General features: G+C 43.5%; 2 protein-coding genes across 4 annotated transcripts in view; one reads left to right on the forward strand and one right to left on the reverse strand.

The window, feature by feature from the left end:
- Positions 1–3183: 3183 nt before the first annotated feature.
- MRPL30 (mitochondrial ribosomal protein L30) lies at positions 3184–15590 on the reverse strand. Of its 2 annotated transcripts, XM_023734094.1 has the most exons (7): positions 15457–15518; positions 11144–11257; positions 10246–10323; positions 8511–8591; positions 4385–4531; positions 4090–4163; positions 3184–4011 (listed from the first exon to the last, which is right to left on the reverse strand). In XM_023734094.1, exons 3-7 carry the CDS (start codon positions 10294–10296, stop codon positions 3879–3881), a joined length of 486 nt encoding a protein of 161 aa, XP_023589862.1. In that variant the 5' UTR covers positions 10297–10323; positions 11144–11257; positions 15457–15518; the 3' UTR covers positions 3184–3878. The 2 variants fall into 2 exon arrangements, with proteins under 2 accessions (XP_023589862.1, XP_004369466.1); XM_004369409.3 differs by lacking the exon at positions 11144–11257 and having other exon boundaries at positions 15457–15590.
- Positions 15591–15681: 91 nt separating this feature from the next.
- MITD1 (microtubule interacting and trafficking domain containing 1) overlaps positions 15682–21592 on the forward strand; it is an 11930-nt gene continuing 6019 nt past the window's right edge. The window contains exon 1 of one of the 2 annotated variants that reach the window (XM_004369319.2): positions 15682–15903. In XM_004369319.2, the coding sequence (XP_004369376.1) occupies positions 15753–15903 (151 nt within the window). In that variant the 5' untranslated portion in view covers positions 15682–15752. Of the gene's footprint in view, positions 15972–21592 lie in introns of both variants that reach the window. The other variant, XM_023734099.1, reaches the window with a different exon arrangement.

The raw sequence follows: 21592 nt of genomic DNA on the forward strand, positions 1-21592 counted from the left end.
GGCAGGGAGGCCCTCAGGCGGGGGCCTGGGATCCTCAGCGGGCAGGGAGACCCTCAGGCGGGGGCCTGGGATCCTCAGCAGGCAGGAAGGCACTTAGGCAGAGGCTACTTCTCACACAGAAGGTGGACAGACTCAACAGATTCTAGTTCAGGAATCTTGGTGGGATGACTGTGGTCTACACCTCTGGATCCATACAGAACATCTGTATTTTTTAAGAGAAATACCTTAAATACACCCCAAAGTCAGAGGTGGTCCTGTGGCATCACCACCTTGATGGTGTTCTTGTTTTCTGTGCTTTACAGGAGGGACTGCGGCATATAATGCAGGTGTCGATAACGTGAAGGACCCTCGTGTGGACAGACTCACCACACACCAAAATTACTCCAGTGATGTAGTAGCTAGAGCTTTATATTTTATGGAACAGGGCTTCTAACATGAAAGAGATACGGTCTCCTGGACAGAGCTGGAGAAAAATGTAGAAGAAAATTCAAACTCACAAAAAGAGACCAGACTTACTGGTCTTATGGAAACTGGAGAACCTCCGAGAGCATGGTCCCCAGCCACCCTTTTAACTCAGTACTGAAGTCACTTCTGAGGTTCACCCTCAGCCAAATCTTAAACAGGCCCATAAAACAAACAACAATACACATAGCTCAACCATGTATATGAGACTAAATGGGCACACCAGCCCAGGGGCAAGAATGAGAAGGCAGGAGGGGACAGGAAAGCTGGACGAATGGAAATGGGGAACCCAAGGTTGAGAAGCAGAGTGTTGACGCCACGGGGTTGGCAACCGTGTTAGTTATCTAGTGCTGCTCTAACAGAAATCCCACAAGTGGACGGCTTTAACACAGAGAAATTTATTCTCTCAGTCTAGTAGGCTACAAGCCCAAATTCAGGGCATCAGCTCCAGGGGAAGGCTTTCTCTCTCTGTCGGCTCTGGAGGAAGGTCCTTGTCTTCAATCTTCCCCTGAACTAGGAGCTTCTCCACGCAGGAACCCCAGGTCCAAAGGATGTGCTCTGCTCCTGGTGCTGCCTTCTTGGTGGTACGAGGCTCCCCTGTTTCTCTGCTTGCTTCTCTCTTTTGTATCTCAAAAAAGACTGGCTTAAGACACTACCTAATCTTGTAGATCTCATCAATATAAGTGCCGCTAATCCATTTTATTACATCATAGTGATATAATTTACAAAACACAGTGAAATAACATCAGATGATAAAATGGTAGACAATCATACAATACTAGGAATCATGACCTAGCCAAGCTGACAGATATTTTTGGGGCACACAATTCAATCCATGACAGCAACCAATGTCACAAAACAATATGTGTATCATTTAATGAGAAACTAATTCGCTCTGTAAACTTTCACCTAAAGCACAATTTAAAAAAAAAAAAGAGGCAAAGGAAGGTCCAGATGGTCTCTGCAATTACACACACACATGCACACACACAGAGATGTGATCAGAAAAGGGTTATCTTCCCTCTGATTCTGAAAGACAGCAATGCTAAATGTAATCAAATTGTAATCGTTCATTCAGAGTGAAGCCAGCAGATTCTGTCCTAAGGTAAACGACTGAAACGCTCAGCTACTGCAGAGAACACAGAAACAAAAGGAACAGAGCTTTTAAAGCGACTTCCTGTAGTGCTTCCGTCTCCGTCCTCTGGTCAGTTCTCAGGTGGGCATTACCTGCTCGACAGGCAGCACCTAATGGGGGAGCCCAAAGCCAGAAACCAAGGTCACAGGCCAAGTAGGCCTCACCTCAGCCTAAAGGGCCAAGGAGAGAGGGAGATGCTGGGAAATAACACCCAGGCCTCTTCCCCCTCCACCCTTCAAGAACCTGCATTTTTACGGAAGCAAAAACTGAGTTTTCTGACATTTTTGGCTGATGGCCTCTGCCACACTGGGGTCAGGCCAGTCCCTGTACACACTCCTTCCCGAGGCCTTGTAATCCCTGGCTGGGCCTGAGTGTACTCCCACTGGACAGCTTTTCTCATGAGACATGCAATGCCAGGGCCAAACGCCCTCCATGACCCTCCACAGACTACGGTCCAGACACTCAGTAGAGGCTGCAGCGGACCCCTCCTTTCCCTAAGCTCAACCTCCTGATAGACCCTAAACCTATCTCAAACATGGCACCGACAGAAGACACCACCCTTTTGTTGGAAGAATCAAATGTATTCGGGAAGAATAGCCTTACTTGTAAGAAACAGAGCCTACAGTCAGTCCCAGGTTAACAAACTTATGGACGACTTGTATTGCCCTTTGATGGGATGTAAATTTGCCTTCGCTTCGCAAGGACTGAACCGACCCCTACTCGCAACAGATGTCTCACCGTCACTTCACTGGCTGCACGGGCGGCTTTTAAATCACTGAAAAGGCTCCAAGCCTTTTCTCCCACTGAAGTGAGGCTAAATAAGAACCGCAGGCACCTGTTTTGACTTACCTACAAATGCGACTTAAAGACAGTTAGGAACGGATCTTGTTCATTACCCAGGGACTGCCTGTATTCCCTTTGGAGAATGCCAATGTCAAAATGAAGTTTATCACTGCCTGAAATGATTTCTTTTCTTTATAATTTTACTCTTTTCTTTATAATTTTACCTTTTCTGGTGGAAGGGACACGTTCCAGAAGACAGTGCCTGGGGCGGTGGTAAGGGCAGTCTGAGACCCTGAGCATCCCTGGCCCATGCCGGTGGGGGCTGGCTCTGCACCTCTAGCTCGAGCTTGAACTCAACAGCAAGCTGCTAGCTAAGGCCTGGCTGTCCTGGTCTTGTGCAACCAACATCCTTTGTGGAGGACAGCCCTGCTTCATCACAAAGTCCCCAGGCTACTCAAAGTCTATGCAGCTTTTGGATGACTGCTGGCTCACTGGCCCTCAGGACATCTCCTGACTGTGGCTGTGGAGCAGGGGACTCTTTGGCCTCTGAAGGAACTCCGGTATTCATCTACTGCCTCTTTTTGCCTCAAATGTAAAGTTTAGGAGAGGCTTCGTGGGGAGCTCCCTCCCTCCAGACTCCCTTCTGCACTGTGCTCTGGGGCACTGCTGTTCCAGGGCTGCAGTCTCTGGGGTACGACGCCCACCCCCATTCCTCGGTGCATTTCCTGCCATGGCTCAACCTGCACTCAGCTTTGGGTGGCCTGTCGGCCCCAGTGCAGCCCCACTCTGCCCGGTCTTATCCACTGTGGCTGAAAAGCCTGTCCTTTCTCTCTCAGCTGGAGAGACCTCTTGACCAATATCAAACGGGAACACTGCAAAGCCCTCTGGCCTTTCTCCTCTAAAGATGGAGTGATAGAATGAGAACTACCCCAGATGAGAAATGCTATTCTGTGATCAGGTGGTCTCTTCGACTGGCCTGAGGGTTTTCTCCAAGGTGCCTGCCGAATTCAATTGAATTAAACGAGAAAACAATCTTTTTCAAATGCTAACATGATTGGTAGAGGGTCAGCAAAAAACAAGGGAAATCTTCAATGAGATGGACTGACAAAATGGACCCAACCACGCCAAGGATCATGAAGATGGCACAGGACCGGGCAACATTTCGTTCTGTTATACACAAGGTCGCCAGAAGTCAGCGCCTTCTCAATGGCAACCAACACCACCAAGAAGGACAACTGCTTAAGGCGGCAGTGGGCCTGAACCTAGATGTTCAAATAATTGCCTTTCTTACCTATTCTGGAGCGAAACTACTAAGGGGAAAGGGAGAGAATTAAACCAAGGAACAGTGCTCAAACCTCTAAGTCTATAAAGAAGAAGAAGAAGGATCTTTAGTCAGTGAAAATGAATGGTATGTAAAATGTACTTAAATGAAAACACTTTCTAGTACTCTTTAAATAAAAATGATTTAAGTTCTTCAAAATCCGAGACTGCTCCTGCGTTAGGACTTAATTCCCTCCTGCGGCCCAGGCGTCAGATCCCACCGCAGTACTAGCTCCCCCGTGCTCCTGAGGCAGGTCTCAGACATGTCCTCCTTTGCTGGAAGTCCTTGTGGCAACTTCAGCGGCTGGATTCTGAACATAAGCAAATGCAGTGAGAATCATGCTGGGTAACAGATTTTTAAAAAGCAGCTGATATAACAAACAACAAACCTTATCAAATGTTTAACCACTTTCAGTTTTGCATTCACTGAAGGGATATTCTTGTGAACTTGAGGCGTATGTGCCTATGAAGAAAAGAAACAGTGTTATGGATCAGTCTAGAAAGCAGATGGTCCCGTTTCAGTAAAATGTTAAGCTGAAGGCTCATTCTGTCTAAATCAAACTTACAAATAAGCTACATTATATAAGACATTTGAAAAAAAAACTATATATGCCTTAAAGTTATAAATTGTAAAATTCAAAGAAAATTTAAACAACACTAAAGATCACTAAAACAGCAGCATACTTTTTCTAATCCAAGCATCTTTATTATATTTTTCTCCCAATATGGACGTCTTTTTGTACTTTTTATCCTGGTAACGACATGCAGTTTATGAGGGTTTTGTGGGTCCCCACCATATTTTTCATGATCTGCAGGTGAAGGCTGAAACACCTAGAAAGGAAGAATCATAAACGGTAAATTTGCAGCTTCCACACCGTCTGATCCTATGTTCCTCCACTGCCCCCGCCCCACAAAGAAATACACTAACCATCTCATCACTAATCTTGATATAATCCTCAACCTCAGCCCGAACATTTCTACAAGTCTGATTACTCAGAGAGATGGAATCTGAAAATTTCATACTCGAAGAAAAATAGCACACAGGCAAAGTTTCTGTTTTTCTTTTGTTTAACCTGTAGACCAAAGCAGAAGCAACCAGAGGGCATTCAGGAGCTGAAAAGGTGGGAGAATTTATCAGCCACACTATGAGCCGAGCGTTGAGCTGCGCCCCCTCTCTACCTCCCAAAAGGCTGGGAGCTGAGTGTCAAGCAGGGAAACAAACAGGCGAATTCAAACCCACGAGTATTGTAGCGTATATACAGAGTACTATGAGAGCACAGAGCCGGGACTCAGGAGCTCCACCTATGGGGGATCAGAAACAGTTCCACAGAGCTGACATTAGAACTGATTTTCTAAAAATCAGAAGGCTCTAGAAGCTACCCCACAGAAAAACCCGCCCAAGTCACATAAATGTACTGAATAAGGCCGTGCACTGCAGCGCTGTGTGTAACTGGGAAATCTGAAGGCAACATCCATGCTCCTCAACAGAATAACTAAATAAATGGTGAATACATGGTGTCCCACTGTTGCCATTAAAAAGAATGAGGTTTACTGTCTTTGGAGAGACTAACACTGAAGGGTGGCCTAATATACTCTTGAACAAAAACCAAAACAAAACAAATTTCCACGTTACTATGTGCAGCAGCATTGCATCTGCACCGTCGGCACCAAATGTGTGGGTGTGTCTATGGGATATGTTTTATCAATACTGATTTTAAGAATCATATTTGAGACACACACACACATATATATACACATATATAAATACTTATATATGTATAAAAGTCTCAAAGGCATTAAATCAAGAGTCATACCTCTGGGGAATCAAACTGAGGAAGAATAAATTGAAACAAATAGATGGTATTTTCATCAAAAAGAATATGTTCAATCATTAAAAATAGTTTTGAAAAAACAAGTCCACCGGCAGATTCACATCGTTAAGTGCAGAAAGCAGCTACAGGAGTTTATATGTGAGATGACTCACGTCTTTGAAACACACAACAGAAAAGCTGTGGAAGGTGCTGCCGGCAGCTGTCCACAGCGGGTGGGATGAAGGGGCTTAGGTCCCTGTTAGCTTGTTTGGATTTTTCTAGGGACTCTGAAGAGATTTAGGGGAAGAGGAATGGTGGCGGGCAGGGGATGCACCAGAGAAAAGGAGAAAATAGAGAGAGAGAGACAGTGTAACAGAACATGGAGTATTTGGGAAAAGCAACTAGCTCAGTGTGACTAATGGGAAAAAAAAAAAAACAAGAAAAGCAATGCAGGCGACGAAGTTAAAGTATGCTCCACCGTGCGGAACCTTTAGAATTTACCTAGAGGGATACAACGCTATCAAACATTTGAAGAAACATGACCCTATTTCAAGAAGAGATTTGGAAGGAAAACTTGTAAGAGAATAAAATGAGCCAACTGGATGTGGCGGACTGGGCCAGGGAGACCCAGGGGGAAGCCCTTCTGACCGTGGTTCAAAAACCTGAGCGGCAGGAGCTGCAACAGAAAAGGGACGGGTTGGATGGCTCTGGGCAGTTAACAGATGGATTTGGTGGTAGGTGAGGGTGAAAGAGGGGCTGAGACTGACTCGGAGGTCTCTAGTTTAGGAAATTAGCTAAGAGTGGTAGCACTGACCAACATAACTAATACAAGAAGAACCAACTCTTTGTTTGGAGGGAAAGTAATATAATGAGTTTAACTTTGGATCTGTTTAATGTGAAATACGTATGAGTCATCCAAGTAGCAATGTCTAGAATCCGGCTGAGAATACAGGAATAAGTTCAGAAGACAGCAGGGGTTAAAGGTACACATCTTGGAATAATTTTCTACAAACTTTCACATTTATTTACTCCAGTCAACAATCAAAATCGCTGCCTGGCTATACACTGACTACAGGTAGTCCTCAGGGTATGAATGTCTGATTTACGGATATCACGTACTTAAGAACGGTCTGCCATAATCAGCTAAATACAATGGTTTGTAATAACCAACTCACACCCTACTCTGTGATACTTGAGAGAACACTGCATGGTTTGGAAGTGTTTAATACGCACAGAAAAGTAAAATATATACTATATACTAAGACAAACATTAGACTAACTGACGCTGAATACGAATCATATGTACCTGTCACAATTTACCTACAAATGCGACTTAAAGACAGATTTAGGAACAGATCTCATTTGTAACCTGGGGACTGCCTGTACTGATATCGCTTTAAATAAACATTAACATTTGTATCTACCCTTTTCTTCCAGAAGTTTACAGACTAAGTATGTAAAAAAAGATGTGAGACAACAGAGCTGTGGAAGGGGCAGCAGTGAAAGACCAAGACTTGAAAAATAAAAAATGAAAACCAAACCCGTTGCCATCGAGTCGATTCTGACTCACAGCGACCCTATAGCACAGAGTAGAACTGCCCCACAGGGTTTCCAAGGAGCGCCTGATGGATTCAAACTGCTGACCTTTTGGTTAGCAGCCGAGCTCTTAATCACTGCGCCACCAGGGCTCCTAGAAAAATAAAGAGGTTTCAAAATTATTTTAAGAGTTTCTGTTCTCTCTCCTAGTTCAGTGGTTAGTACCTGGGGTCTTAAAAGCTTGCCACCAGCCATGTAAGATACAACAACTGGGCTCTACTCATCTGGAGCAACAGAGGAAGAAGGAGACCCAGGAATTGGAGAAGGAAATGGCTTGCAAGTCTAATTGCCTCCATGAACTACTTCCTCCCTTGCCATGAGACCGGAAGAAATAGATGGTGCCCGGCTACTATTACTGAATGTTTTGTTCAGGGACTCAATAGATGGATCTTGATCAAAAGGAGGAAAACTGAGGGATGCAACTTCAAATTCTTATTGGAAACCAGACTTACTGGACACACTGAGACTGAAGGGACCCCCGAATCTATTGCCTGGAAACAACTTCTGAACCTGAGCCAAAACTATCCCATGAAGTCATCTTTAAACTAAATAACAATTCAGCTCAATAAAGAATGTCTGCCTTGGGCACTGCGCCCTACTGGAGAAATACCTGTACGAGACTGAAATGCCCACAGTAACCCTGAGGCACAGAGGGCAGAGAGGGGACATCAATGGTGGTGAAACAACGGGGGTGGAGACAGTGTGAACTACGAAACCACTGTCAATGAACCACACACGCACAAATTGTTAAACGGGCGGAGACAGTGTGAACTACATAACCACTGTCAATGAACTACACACGCACAGATTGTTAGACGGGTGGAGACAGTGTGAACTATGAAACCACTGTCAATGAACTACACACGCACAAATTATTAAACGGGTGTATGTTTTGGTTATTTCCACCAAAAATAAAAAAAAGAGGTCTCTGATAAAAGAACACCAACCACACTAAAGTTTTAAAGCAGTCACTGCTGATACCATTTGATCTTTAGAAGTCAATGCAGGGCTCAGTCAGTGCTTTGCCTCAGAGAATGACAGGTACACACAAACGTGGCAGAGAAAACTCAAGGACTCAAAATAGAGATGGTCGACGCAGAGAGTGAAAACAAAGTGACGCAGAGTGAGAAAGTGAGGGGAAGCAAGACTTGCTGTTTTCTCAATACAAAGGAAAGGACCCAGAGGCAGGAATAAATGTAATCTGGGATGGTAAGAATCCACCACTTGGGAAGGCCAGTGGCACAGCTGACAGAAATTCATAATTCCTACTACGACTCCAACACCGCACCACTGCTTACATCCAAAAGCAACGTAACAGAAAAGCTTTCAATGTTATAAAAACAGTACCCTTTAAAACACAGCACGCTTCAATAACAGCAACATTTTAAAATACTTGTTCTTACTTTATCTGGAATTCGTGACCTCGTAAATTTGTGACGAATCCAATCTGAACAAATGAGAGACTCCGTACCTTTTGTCACCGTCTAAAATATGATAGAAAACATTTGTTTTTCAAAACCTTGTTTAGTGCAGACATCTCTACCCACCAATCTTTAAGTGACAAAAATCTGTTCTGACCTATCTTATAATTTTTAAAGGTTTATCTCAGTCCCCTAGCAGGACAGATATATCCAATCCAACCACTAACACATTACAAAGCTGAACACAGACTTCTAGACCAGAGGCTGGCAAACCTTTTCTGTAAAGGGCCAGACAGTAAATACTTCCAGCTTGGGAGCTATGCAGTAGGCGTTACCTAAACTCAGCTCTGCCACTGTAGGGCAGAAGCAGCCATAGACAATATATAAACAAATGGGTGTGGCTGTATTCTGGTAAAATTTTAATTTCAAAAACAGATGGTGGGCTAAATTTGGACTGAGGGTCATAGTTTGCCAAGCCCTGCTCTAGACAATGTACAACTGGCCCTCAACAATACAATGTAAAAGAAAGCCAAATGCATTTCCAATTTTCTTTTTAGGCCTAACAATGCCATCACTGCTATTTCTCATCTCTCATTCCCTCTCTGCATTCCTCCAATCTTGTTTCTCTCAGGCTGTGGAAGAAAAAGGATTCGTTGCCAAAGCTTCCCAGCGGGAAGCTCCTATCACAGGTAACCACGGGGCTGAGGTGCCGTGCACAGACCGATAATGCCAACAATTGTTCCCTTCTAGCCTTCCTTGTGCGCAGAGACGGCGCAGACAACTAAAGCATTCCCGGAGAATGCACAGGAGGGAATGCGCATGGTACGAGAAAAACACAGGCTTTGACACCAGGAACGCTGGGCTTCTAATCCTGGTTCTGCTGCCGGCCAGCTGGGAGATATCAGACAGGTCCCTCATCCTCTCTGAGAGTCAGATTCCTCAGCTATAAAAGGGAAATAATTCTGCCCTCACAGGATTCATCTTAGGTGAAGATAATCTATGTAAGCCACCTGACATTATTGTCAAGAGCCACTACCAACCTATTGTTGCTGAGTTGATTCCAACTCATAGAGACCCCATAGGATTTCAAAGGCTGTAAATCTCTATGGAAGCAGACTGTCACATCTTTCTCCCTTGGAGCTGCTGCTGGTTTCGAACTGCTGACCTTTTGGTTAGCAGTCAAGCATTTTAACCACTGTACCACCAGGGCTCCTATATCTAGACTCTTGCCCTTATGAATAGATTAGGCTGCACTGTTGTGCTTTCTAAAAAAAAGACGGGAAGGAAATACATGAAAATATTAACACTAATGTTCTCTGGGTGATTGTTTCTCTTCTTTCTGCTTTTCTACAGTTTTTTTAATTTCCCATGATTAAAAATACGCCCCTTTCATAACAGAAAGAAAAAAAAACTAAACCTTTAAAAAGATACGACAGGCCACGGGGAATCAGCAGTAATCACGCGTTACTGGCATGCTCTCCAGGAAAAGATCTTTTATGATCCCAGGTCTTTAGGGATAAAATAGCAGATAAACCATAAATACACAAAAGTAGTGCTCCCCCACCCCCCGCCGCTGACACACAGAAATTTAACACATAAAAAAGAGATCTGCCAAGAATTTAACGTGCTTGTATGTTTAGTTATTAGGAAAGAGAGACAAAAGGGTCATCAGGAACAGAAAAGAAAAACAAGGTAATTCTTGAAAAGAAACACTTACCTGGAGACTGCCTGCGGGCCTCTGAACTACCGAGCGCAAAATCCCAGCCATCGAGTTGGTGATTCCTCTCTTCAGAGGCTGTGGGAAGTAGAAAATAAACCGTAGGTCAAGTATGTCCTGGAAATAGATAGATCACCCCCTCCTATAGTATTAAAAAGCAGCTCCTGACCCTCTCTGCCTTCGCATCTCACCTCCGGACAGGAGCTGCCCATTTAGACTCCTGTATCTACTTGAGCTGAGCAGAACACTCTTCACGAGTATCATTTCATATCTTATAGTTCAGTCTGATCTCTGCCTAAAGAGTTGGCTTCAGGAATGGTTTTAGTTTTGGGCTAACAGAGAGTCTGGGGGCCATGTCTTCCGGGATCCCTCCAGTCTCAGTCAGACCATTAAGTCTAGTCTTTTTACTAGAATTTGAGTTCTAAACCCCATTTTTCTCCTGCTCCGTCAGGGACTCCAAACCATTGTATTTAACTCATTATGGCAGTCCATTTTTAAGTACGAGTGGTCTGTAAGTCAGATGTTCCTAACCCAGGGACTGCCTGTAATTTAAGAAAAAAGTTATGTTTATTTAGTTAGGCAGAAAGCAATTATAGCCTACTAAGAGAGGTACGCTGAGAGCAGAAAGATTAGGTTCATGAACTGCAAATATATCTTGGGTAAATTACTTAATTTGTTTTTCAATTCTTCCTCCTAGAAAAGACAATGTAACACTTACCCTGCAAATGAATTATTTCGTAAGACAACTGAAACAGTACCTGGTCCGCAGAAAGCCCTCAATAAATGGTGGCTTTTATTATTATAAAATTATTAAACCATTATAAAGCTGTAATAAGAATGGTGGTGCAAATGGTTCAGTGCTTGACTACTAGCCAAAAGGCTGGTGATTCAAACTCACCTAGAGGAACGTCGAAAGACAGGCCTGGCGATCTCTTTCCCAAAGGCCACAGCTTTGAAAAGCCCGTGGAGCAGTTCTACTCTGCACACATGGGGTCGCCGTGAGTCAATTCGCCTTGACGGCAAACCAACAACATAATAAGAATATTGTTATTATATGGTGGTTCGAACCCACCCAGTGGCACACAGAAGAAAAGGCTTGGCAATCTGCTTCTGTAAAGATTACAGCCAAGAAAACCCTATGGAGGCAGTTTTACTTTGTAACATATGGGGTCGCCCTGAGTCAGAATCGACTCAACGGCATAAGACAACAACATACTAAGAATCCTCTGACACTTATCAAAACAGGAAGTGCTGTACTTCAGTGTCTATCACATCCTATCTCGAGCTCTGTCTTTCCTGTGAGGGAGACAAAGCAATGGAGTTGGGAACAAATGCTGGACCTCAGAAAATTTTCTCAGCGTCTGAACTAATCTCCAAAATTAATCTGGGGTCAGGCAGTTTCAGAAGTATTAGCTACTAAATCCTCAGTGCCGTGAAAGTAAGAATTTTGTTCTGCTCATCCTCTACCCCAGCACCTAGCACACTGTCTGAAGGACAGCAGACACTCCATGTTTGTTGAGCGAATGTATGAAGCAGTTAGTGCGTCAGATCTATGGCCCATCCAAACCAGAATTCAGAAGTACAGCACAAGGTCATAGCTGTCATTCACACTTCAGACCTCAAACATTACGATACAGAAAAAACAATTTCTAGTTCAAATCTTCTACTGCGTACTTGGCTGACTGTTTCTGTGTCTTGTATTAAGGCATCCTTGAAGAGATGCTTATTCCCAATCAAACAGGTAATGCTACGTTATTTTCCCTACCATATTACTTCCTCCCAAGTTAAGCATTAGATATTAACCCAACTCATTTAGTTTCATACTTTGTCAAATCTTTCTCTTATCACTTGGATTTCAACAAAAGCCTCCTAACTGGCCTTCTTGCTTCCATTCCAACTCCCCTAAGGTCTTTTCTCCGTAAAAGCAGTCATCCCATTAAATCCCATATCAGATCATGTCACCCCTCTGCTCAAAACCTTCCGATGACCCAGGTTTCTCACTGTTGGAGTGGGAAGTTACACACAGCCTAGAGGGAAAGGCTAGACTCATCCATGTGTACTGATCAGAGTCACAATTCATGTTTAGCTTAATACAGATACTAAACGAGAGATACAGAAATGATGATAGATGTGTGTATCCACAGGACAGTGCATATGTGTTACCTCTGTCAGCCAGAGGGCCTAGCAATGCCACCCCAGGAGTAACGAGCACACCCAGTGCTCAGATCTTGGTTACCCATAAAACCAAAAACTAAAACCAAATCCACTGCCGTCGAGTTGATTCCGACTCACAGGGACCCCGTAGGACAGAGGAGAACTGCCCCATAGGGTTTCCAAGGAGCGGCTGGAGGATTTGAACTGCTGATCTTTTGGTGAGCAGCCGAGCTCTTCCCCCACTGCACCAGCAGGGCTTCTGGTTTCTAATACCATTCTCTAATAAAAGAAACCAGGTTCCTTGGAGAAATGGCTGATTACAGGGCGGGGCAGAGAATAAGTACAGTGAGCCTGGAGCATTCTGTGGTGCCAGAAAGGAACTGCTCAAAAAATAAAATGATGACGCTATGTCAAAGGGACACAGGAGCCAAATGACAGAGCTTCCAACAGCCAAAGCTGGAACAATGTGAGCAACTAAGTAAGTAATTAAGTCCTGGATTATAACCCAAACCACAAAATAAATACCCACGAGTCCATACTGTTACAAAGAAATGAGTAAATAAATAAATATGGGAGAAGAGACCAATTTCCACATAGAAAAATTCCAAATAATTTGTGTAGCTACTTCCCCCTAAAAGAGGTGGGGCATAACCCTCACCCGTAGTGTGGGCAATGCTTAACGACTTGCCTCCAGAGAGTACAGTAGGGAAAGAGGAAAATTAACATTACAGTAGAGAACTTGACAAACACCATCTTGGCTGGGTGATCAAGGTTAACATCAACAGTGATAAGTTGAAGTACATACCCTCGTATGAGAACAGTACTCTACCTCTGTGGTCTTCCTCCCCCAAACCCACAACCCCACTCTAACCATGAGAAAAACATCAAACACACCCCAATGAAGGGACATTCTACAAAATACCTGACCTCTTCAAAACCGTCAAGGTCATCAAAAACAAGGAAAGCCTGAAAAACGATTACAGCCAAAATGAGCCTAAGGAGACATGAGTACTAAATGCAATGTGCTACCCGGAATGTGATCCTGGAACAGAAAAAAGATATTAGGAAAAAACTAGAGAAATCTGAATCAAGTATGGACTTTAGTTAATACTAACGTATCAATACTGGTTCATTCGTTGTAACAAATTGACCATCCTAACATAAGACGTTAACAAAGGGGCCACTGGGTGTGAGGAACTTAGGAACTCCATCTTCACAACCGTTCGTACATTAACTATTATTCTAAAGGAGCCCTGGTGGCACAATGGTTACGTGTGTGCACTGCTAACCAAAAGGCTGGTGCTTTAAACCCACCCAGGGGCTCTGTGGGAAAAAAGACCTGGAGATCTGCTTCCATAAAGATTACAGCCAAGAAAACCCTACGGGGTAGTTCTACTCTGTCACATTGGGCCACTATGAGTTGGAAATCGACTCGATGGCACCTAACAACAATTCTAAAATAAAAAATTAATGTATCAAGAAACTAACAACTTCCAATACTTCTCCATTTCAATCACAGTGACAACCAAAGTCTCTTAGCCCCCCAACACTTCTCAAACCTCATTTCCAATTACTCTCTGGCTCAATCACTGTTCTAGACACACTAGTCCCCTTGTTGGTCCTGGCCCTTGCCAGGTAGGCACGCTCCCTTTGACTGGCTCTTCCCTCTACCTGGGACGCTCCTCCTTCAGATATTCACATGGCTGATTCCCTCACTTCCTTCATTTTTTTGCTCAAATCTCATCTTCTCAATGAGGTCTACCCTGATCAGATTATTCGACATTTTGAACCACACCACCACAAACGTCAGCACTCCCGATCCCTCTTATTACACTTGATTTTCTTGCCATAGCAATTATCACCTTCTAACATGATATAATTTAATTATTTGTTAAGTTTGTTATTTATCATTTGTGTCCTGTCTGTAACATGTTAGTTCCACAAGGACAGGATTTACAAAACTTTGTTTTGTCTTTGTTCTGTTCTGTTTATTCACAGATGTATCCCAAGCATCTACTTAACACCAGCACTTGACAGGCAGTAAGCACCGATACATTTTTGCTGCATGAAGTCTGATTTACAGACTTCAGAAGGTATGAGAGTCAAAATGTTTTAATAAAGAAAAAAGTTATTCTTATTAGGCACATATTCTTGAACTTCGAAGAAATTATACTGTCTCTTCTACTGCACAAAAATTAATAGAAAAATGCCGTGCATCCTATGAAAAGTATGATCTCCATTAAAAAATATGTCTGTTAGTGTGTGTGTATACATAGAAAAAACTCCAGAAGGCTATTAGAAAAATGTTAACATACTTCTGGGGGTACGTTCCCTCTCACCCTTTTCTCCACTGTAACGTCTGATCGTTTTTACAACGACGTAATGGTTCTTTAAAGGAGCTATTTCCTTTTCTAAAGAGATACATATTTAATTATGAGAAGGGATAAAAATAAACTTACTACTGAAAATGCAGAACGTATCATTTCCCTTTAATTAAACTGAGATCTCTGACCGCAAGAAACGTGATACTCCGAGTACCTAACAAGGCAGCCCTCGTAACTGCCTCTGGGCAAGGATACGCAGAGCAAGAAGCCTTGGGTAGGCAGCGACCAAAACATGGTAGCAATACCACAGCTTTTAGTAAAAAGGCAAGTATTTTAACTGCCAACTTCGCACAAATTTACCTTCTAAAATGCAGCAATTTAAAAATAAGACAAATTTGTGTCTTCATTGAAAATATAAATAAAATGGCCTTACACTTTCTGAATGGGAAGCAGAAGTTAGCAACAAAGCAGAGGCACATAAGCTGCTGAAACAAGCCTGAACTCCCTCTCCCAGGCTGTCGGCCGCTGCGCCCAGAGGACCGGGACACGGTGCGCGTCCCCGGACCCCTAGAACTGGAAATAGTACCCCAATGTCTTCTCGGGAGCCAACGGGGGCACGACCGGGACTCAAACTCAGGACGGACTAGGGAAAAATCAATCGGCGCCTGCACAGAGTTCTCAGAAAAGTACTCGGCGAAAAATGCAAACTGCCGGCCACTCATTTCCCACTCACCAGGGCCTTTGGCTGAAGAAGTCGAGACGCTGCTAGACGTTCAGCCGCTCCTTCCGCAGACCGAACGCCCCCACCGAGGGGAAGCTGGACGCAGGAAGCACTGCCGAGCGCGACACTCAAACCCTACCGTAGCAACGCTGGCGACCGCGGACAGAGGCCCTTTGGTTCCGGCCGAGTTCCTCCCATTGAGGGAAACTCAAGGAGCGAGCGCGCAGGCGTGTCGTGTCACGTGACCGCTTCCCGGAAGAGCGGGACACTCCCCTCTCGTGTTGGGGTGGAGGGGAGGTCTTGGGACTATGGCGGGGTCCCGCCTCGGTCAGGACCCGGAGAGCACAGCTGCAGTCACTGTGCTAAAGCGGGCGGTGGAGCTAGACTCGGAGTCCCGGTATCCGCAAGCTCTGGTGTGTTACCAGGAGGGGATTGATCTGCTCCTGCAGGTTCTGAAAGGTGAGCAGCGAGTCATGGAGCGGGGACCAGCGGAAAAGCAGTTGGGTTCCTGCTGTTTCTGAGGCGGGGTAAGAGTTAAAAACAATTCCTCCTCACTCAAGGAAGCAATCAGAGATAGAAGGCGGATGTTCTACCGACAACTGGGACGGTTCTTTTGTACATTTAATAAATCAAAGTCATTAAGAAAAGGGGGGACTATTCTAGGTTTAGGAGCCCTGGTGGGGCAGTGGTTAAGAGCTCGGCTGCTAACCAAGAGATGGGTAGTTCTAATCCACCCACCGCTCCTTGGAAACCCTATGAGGGTCGCTATGAGTCAGAATCGACAGGACTGCAATGGGTTTATTCTAGATTTAGGATCCTTGGTGTCGCAGTGGTTGAGCGCTCGGTAGCCGAAAGGTCAGCTGTTCCAATCCACCAGCCGCTCCGTGGGAGAAGGATGTGCCATTCCGCTTCCGTTTTAACGATTACAGCCTTGGAAACCCTATGGGGAAGTTTTACTGTGTCCTGTAGGGTCGCTATGAGTCGGAATTGACCGATGGCTGTAGGTTTGGTTTGGTTTTTCTAGATTTAAAAAGACTTAAGAGACAACCAAATGCAGTGTAAACAGCCATGATAGGATCTGGGTTTGAAAGAATTTAAAAGACCTTTTTGGATCAGTGTAGGAAGTTTGAATTGGATTGGGTGACGTTAAAATTATTAATTTTGTTAGTCAGTGTTGTTGTTTCAGGTCCCTAGGACGTACAAACAGTATGCATGGCTGTTCAAACCCATCCAGTGGCACCATGCAAGAAAGGCCTGGCGATCTGCTTCCATAAAGATTACAGCCAAGAAAACTCTATGGAGGCGCCACGCATAGGAATCCGGGACAGCAATAGGTTTTGGTTTTTTGGTGGTTGCTTCAGAAACTGTCCTTAATTTTTAGAGATGCAGACTGAAGTGTTTGGGAAGAAATGTCATGATGTCTGAAATTTAATTTTACTTAAGCCAAAAAAAAAAAAAAAAAAAAATTGAAGCAAATATGCCAAAATATAAACAACTTTTAAATCTAAGTGATAAGTAATAAGGGTGTTCATTATACTATTCTTTTACTTTTCTGATTAAACATTTTCATAAAAAGTAAACAAAACTAAAGTCACTTAGCGGCAGAAGAAAGTTTTTTCTTCAGAAAAACATGTGTTGGAATCCGTGTGAGAAAAGCCCAAGATGGTGGGTGGGGGCTGGGAAACTTCTTCTATTATGTAGTTGTTCAGTGTTGAAAACCAAGCCCCTTGGCCCTCGATTCCGACTCACGGAGACCCCATGTGTGTCAGAGTAGAACTGTGCTCCGTAGAGTTTTCAGTGGCTCATTTTTTGAAAGTAGATTGCCAGACCTTTCTTCTGAGGCATCTCTGGGTGGACTCAAAGCTCCAACCTTTTGATTAGGATCTGTGCATGTTAATCATTTGCACTGCCCAGGGACTCTATAAAAATCCTGACAAATGACAGAATACTTCAAGGTTATGTTTAAAAAAAAAAACAAACCCATTGCCATCAAGTTGATCCTGACTCGTAGTGACCCTAAGCATAGAGTAGAACTGCCCCATAGGGTTTCCAAGGAGCGGCTGGTGGATTTGAACTGCTGACCTTTTGATTAGCAGCCAATCTCTTAACCACTGCGCCACTAGAGCTCCAAGGTTATGTTTAGGGGAGTATAAACATACTCCTCATACAGTTTACCTGGTGGAAGAATATGAGTTCTTGTATCAGCATTAAAAAAAGAGAAACTATCAAGTCGAATCCAACTCATAGTGATCCTATAGGACAGAGTAGAACTGCCCCAGAGGCTGTAATGTTTACGGAAGCCGACTGCTACATCTTTCTCCTGCAGAGTGGCTGGTGGGTTCAAACTGCCAACCTTTTGGTTAGCAGCTGAGCGCTTAACTACTGTGCCACCAATGCTCCTTGTATCACCACAGGAGGAAAAAACCAAGATTCCTCACAGGAGATTGATGGATATGTTATGATTTTCTTCTTGTGATACTGTAGTATAATCACAAGAAAGTAGAGGTCTAAATGATATTAGCCTCAACAATGGGCTCAGATGTATCAAAAATCATGGAGATGGGCTCAGGACCAGGCAGCATTTCCTTCTGTTGTACGGAAAGTCGCCATGAGTCGGAGCCAATTCTACAGCAAGTAGCAACAACAAGATGATATTAATCTTGGCAGTAGAAGGACTTGAAAGGGCAAGATTTCAGTCATTATTACTGATATCAGTAACATGCTGGAAACAACGTAAATGCCCATGGGTAGGAGATTGCTTGAATAAACTATGACATTCACATAGTGAAGTTATATACTGTTATAAAAAAGAAGAATGAGGAGGATCTCTATGAACTGATACGCAGTGATTTCCAGGATATGCTGTTAAATGAAGAAAGCAAAGGACAAAGAGTATAGTATGCTATCCTTGAGGTAAAAAAGAAGAAGATGAAAGAAAATATTCATGTATCTACTCATTTGTGTAAAAGAAATACAGGAAGAATAAAACTGGAAACTATGGGATTGATTACCTAAAGTAGGGTTGGTGGGAAAAGGCTGGAAAGAAGAGGGGCATTGGAATGAGTGGGAAGGGTAAGGAGGAAGTGACACTTAGTCTGAGTTATTAATTTGTGATGTGATTAAGGAGGTGAGGAAGAAAATAGATAACCTAAGAATCTTTGAAAAATAGTATTTTGACTATTTTCTGTAAGGTTAAAGATGAAGCAGATAATACACAAATATGTATTCTAGTGGGCAAGCTTGTTTCTAACGGGTATGTTAGTAATTTTGAAACTACTTTCTATGCACCATAGGACTGAGCAAGTAATTATATTGTGGATAATAAGAAAAAAGTTACAAATAATAAAAGGGGGAAGGCTAGAATGAACCCTATGGAATTGAAGGTATCAGCATAAAGTCGTGGTTTTTAATATATATAATGATGGATAGATACAGAAATACATATAGATGTATGTGTTCGTTAGCTCTGTCAGCTGAGAGGGTCTAGAAGTATTGATGAGACCCCTCCCCCACCTCCACCCCACTAACAATGAGCACCCCTAGTGCCCAGAATTTGGTTACTCAGTACCGTTCTCCAATACATGGAACCAGGGATCCTTGGAGAAATGGTTGATTCCAGGCCCGGGGCATGGAAAATACAACCCATAGCCGTCAAGTGGATTCTGACTCATAGCAATCCTATAGGACAGAGTAGAACTGCCCCATAGGGTTTCCAAGGAGCAGCTGGTGGATTCGAACTGCCGACCGTTTGGTTAGCAGCCACAGCTCTTAACCACTGTGCCACCAGGGCTCCCTCAAAGCTGAAGCTGATAAAATTTGAGCAAGAAGGTAATGATAAAAAAAGAAAAAATCCATTGCCATCGATTCGATTCCAACTCATACCGACTGTATAGGACAGAATAGAACTGCCCCATAGGGTTTCCAAGGAGATCTGGTGGATTTGAACTGCTGACCTTTTGGTTAGCAGCCGAGCTGTTAACCACTGCGCCACCAGGGCTCCAAAGTAATGATAAAAAACCAAACCCGTTGCTGTCCAGTCAATTCCAACTCATAGCGACACTATAGGACAGAATAAAACTGCCCCATAGGGTTTCCAAGGAGCACCTGGTGGATTCGAACTGCTGACGTTTTGGTTAGCAGCTGAACTCTTAACCACTGTGCCACCATAATAAAATTAATATCCATGAGTCCATACTGATATAAATAAATAATTGAATAAATAGATGGGGAGAAGGAACAGCTCCCCCTTACAGAAAAATTCTGATCAATGGTGACTTCACAGTGGAGAAATTTGTGAATTCCACCTTAACCAAGTGATCAAAGTTAACATCACCGGTATTAAGATACACCAATATCATGTACCCACTGAGAAGGGCATGTCATTTCTGTGATTTTCTTTTCAAAAAATGCATAACCTCAATCTAATCATGAGAAAACATCAGACAACTCAGAATGAGAGACATTCTACAAAATAACTGACCGATACTCTTCATAAGAGTCGTGGTCCTAAAAGGGAAAGACTAAGACACTGTCACACACTGGAGGAAACTAAGGAGACATAACAACTAAATGCAGTGTGGGATCTGGGCTAAAAAAAAAAAAAAACTTTCTTTAGTGGGAAAATTGGTGAAATCTGAATACGATTTGTAGATGAGTTAATAGTATCTGTGTTAATTTCTTGGCTCTGATAATTGTACTATGGCTGTTGGGGGAATGGTCTGCCTCTACACCTCCCTTCCAGGCTGCCTAAATAAAGGCCTTGGGCCCAGAACATTCTCTAATAAGGAGGCTGGGAATTAGGTCATCTTCTCTCTCCCGGTTCTTTCTCCTTATCTGAGAAGGCTTCCCCCTGTTCTGGGCACACAGTAACTTTTCTGTCTCTTGCACATGCGTGGACACCACACGGCACCTGGCCAACCCCACTTCTATATCTGTTCCCGGCAGGATCTCTTGTACTACGGCGCAAGAGGGGAGTGTGCCAAATTGTAAGAGCTGGCCTCTAGGGGTGGACTGAAGGGGAAACAGGCTTTGCAAGGCTGAACATGAGCGCCCTCGTGTGGTCTGTTAGTTCACTACAGTTTGCTAAGTCATCCATCTAAGTCCCTGGCATGTAGCCACTACTCTCCATCACCACTATAAAACCTCTGCCCTCCCACTGCAGGGTACAGAGATCTGCTTTGGTCCTGTGGTTGCCCAGGACTTGCCTTGTAAGTCTCCCTAATAAACTCCTTTGGTGCCACCCTGGAGTTGCCCACCTCTTTCTTTGGTCTCTCGGCACCCTCTATTTTTGGAGGCAAGTTTCACGTTACTGGTCCATGCCTGGACAATGACTATGTAATATTTTAACATTAGGTGACTGCAAGAAGGGAACTGTATATTATTTTTACTAGTTTTCTATAAATATAAAATTATTTCAAAATAAAATGTTAAAATACTGAGAAATTAAAAATGAAACTTTTATGGAAACCAAATAATATCAGAAGGAAGGAAGGTGAAGTGATTTGGTGATAGGGTTGAGAGGGGCTTGAGATAAGATTTTATTGATAATGTATATTCAAAGATACATATTCTTGGGTTGCTGGGAAAATGATTACAACTTAACTATAATAGGGAAGTCTGGAAGTTTTTTTCTTTTTTTTTTTTAAATTGTGCTTTAAGTGAAAGTTTACAGTTCACGTCAATTTCTCATACAAAAATTTATACACACATTGCTTTATGACCCTAGCTGCTCTCCCTATAATGTGACAGCACACACCTCCTTTCCACCTTGGGTTTCCCATGTCCATTCAACCAGCTCCTGTCGCTTTCTGCCTTCTCATTCCACCTCCAGACAGGAGCTCCCCATTTAGTCTCATGTATCCACTTGAGCTAAGAAGCACTCTCCTCACGAGTATTATTTTATGCCCCATAGTCCAGTCTAATCATCATCTGAAGAGTTGGCTTCAGGAATGTTTTCAGTTCTAGGCTAGCGGAGAGTCCGGGGGCCATGTCTTCCGGGGTCCCTCCAGTCTCGGTCAGATCATTAAGCCTGGTCTTTTTACTAGAATTTGAGTTCTGCACCCTACTTTTCTCCTGCTCTGTCAGGGACTCTCTGTTATGTTCCCTGTCAGGATGGTCATTGGTGGTAGCCAGGCACCATCTAGTTCTG

Source organism: Trichechus manatus, unplaced genomic scaffold (assembly GCF_000243295.1).
Source record: "Trichechus manatus latirostris isolate Lorelei unplaced genomic scaffold, TriManLat1.0 scaffold00004, whole genome shotgun sequence".
NCBI classification, from domain to species: Eukaryota; Metazoa; Chordata; class Mammalia; order Sirenia; family Trichechidae; genus Trichechus; species Trichechus manatus.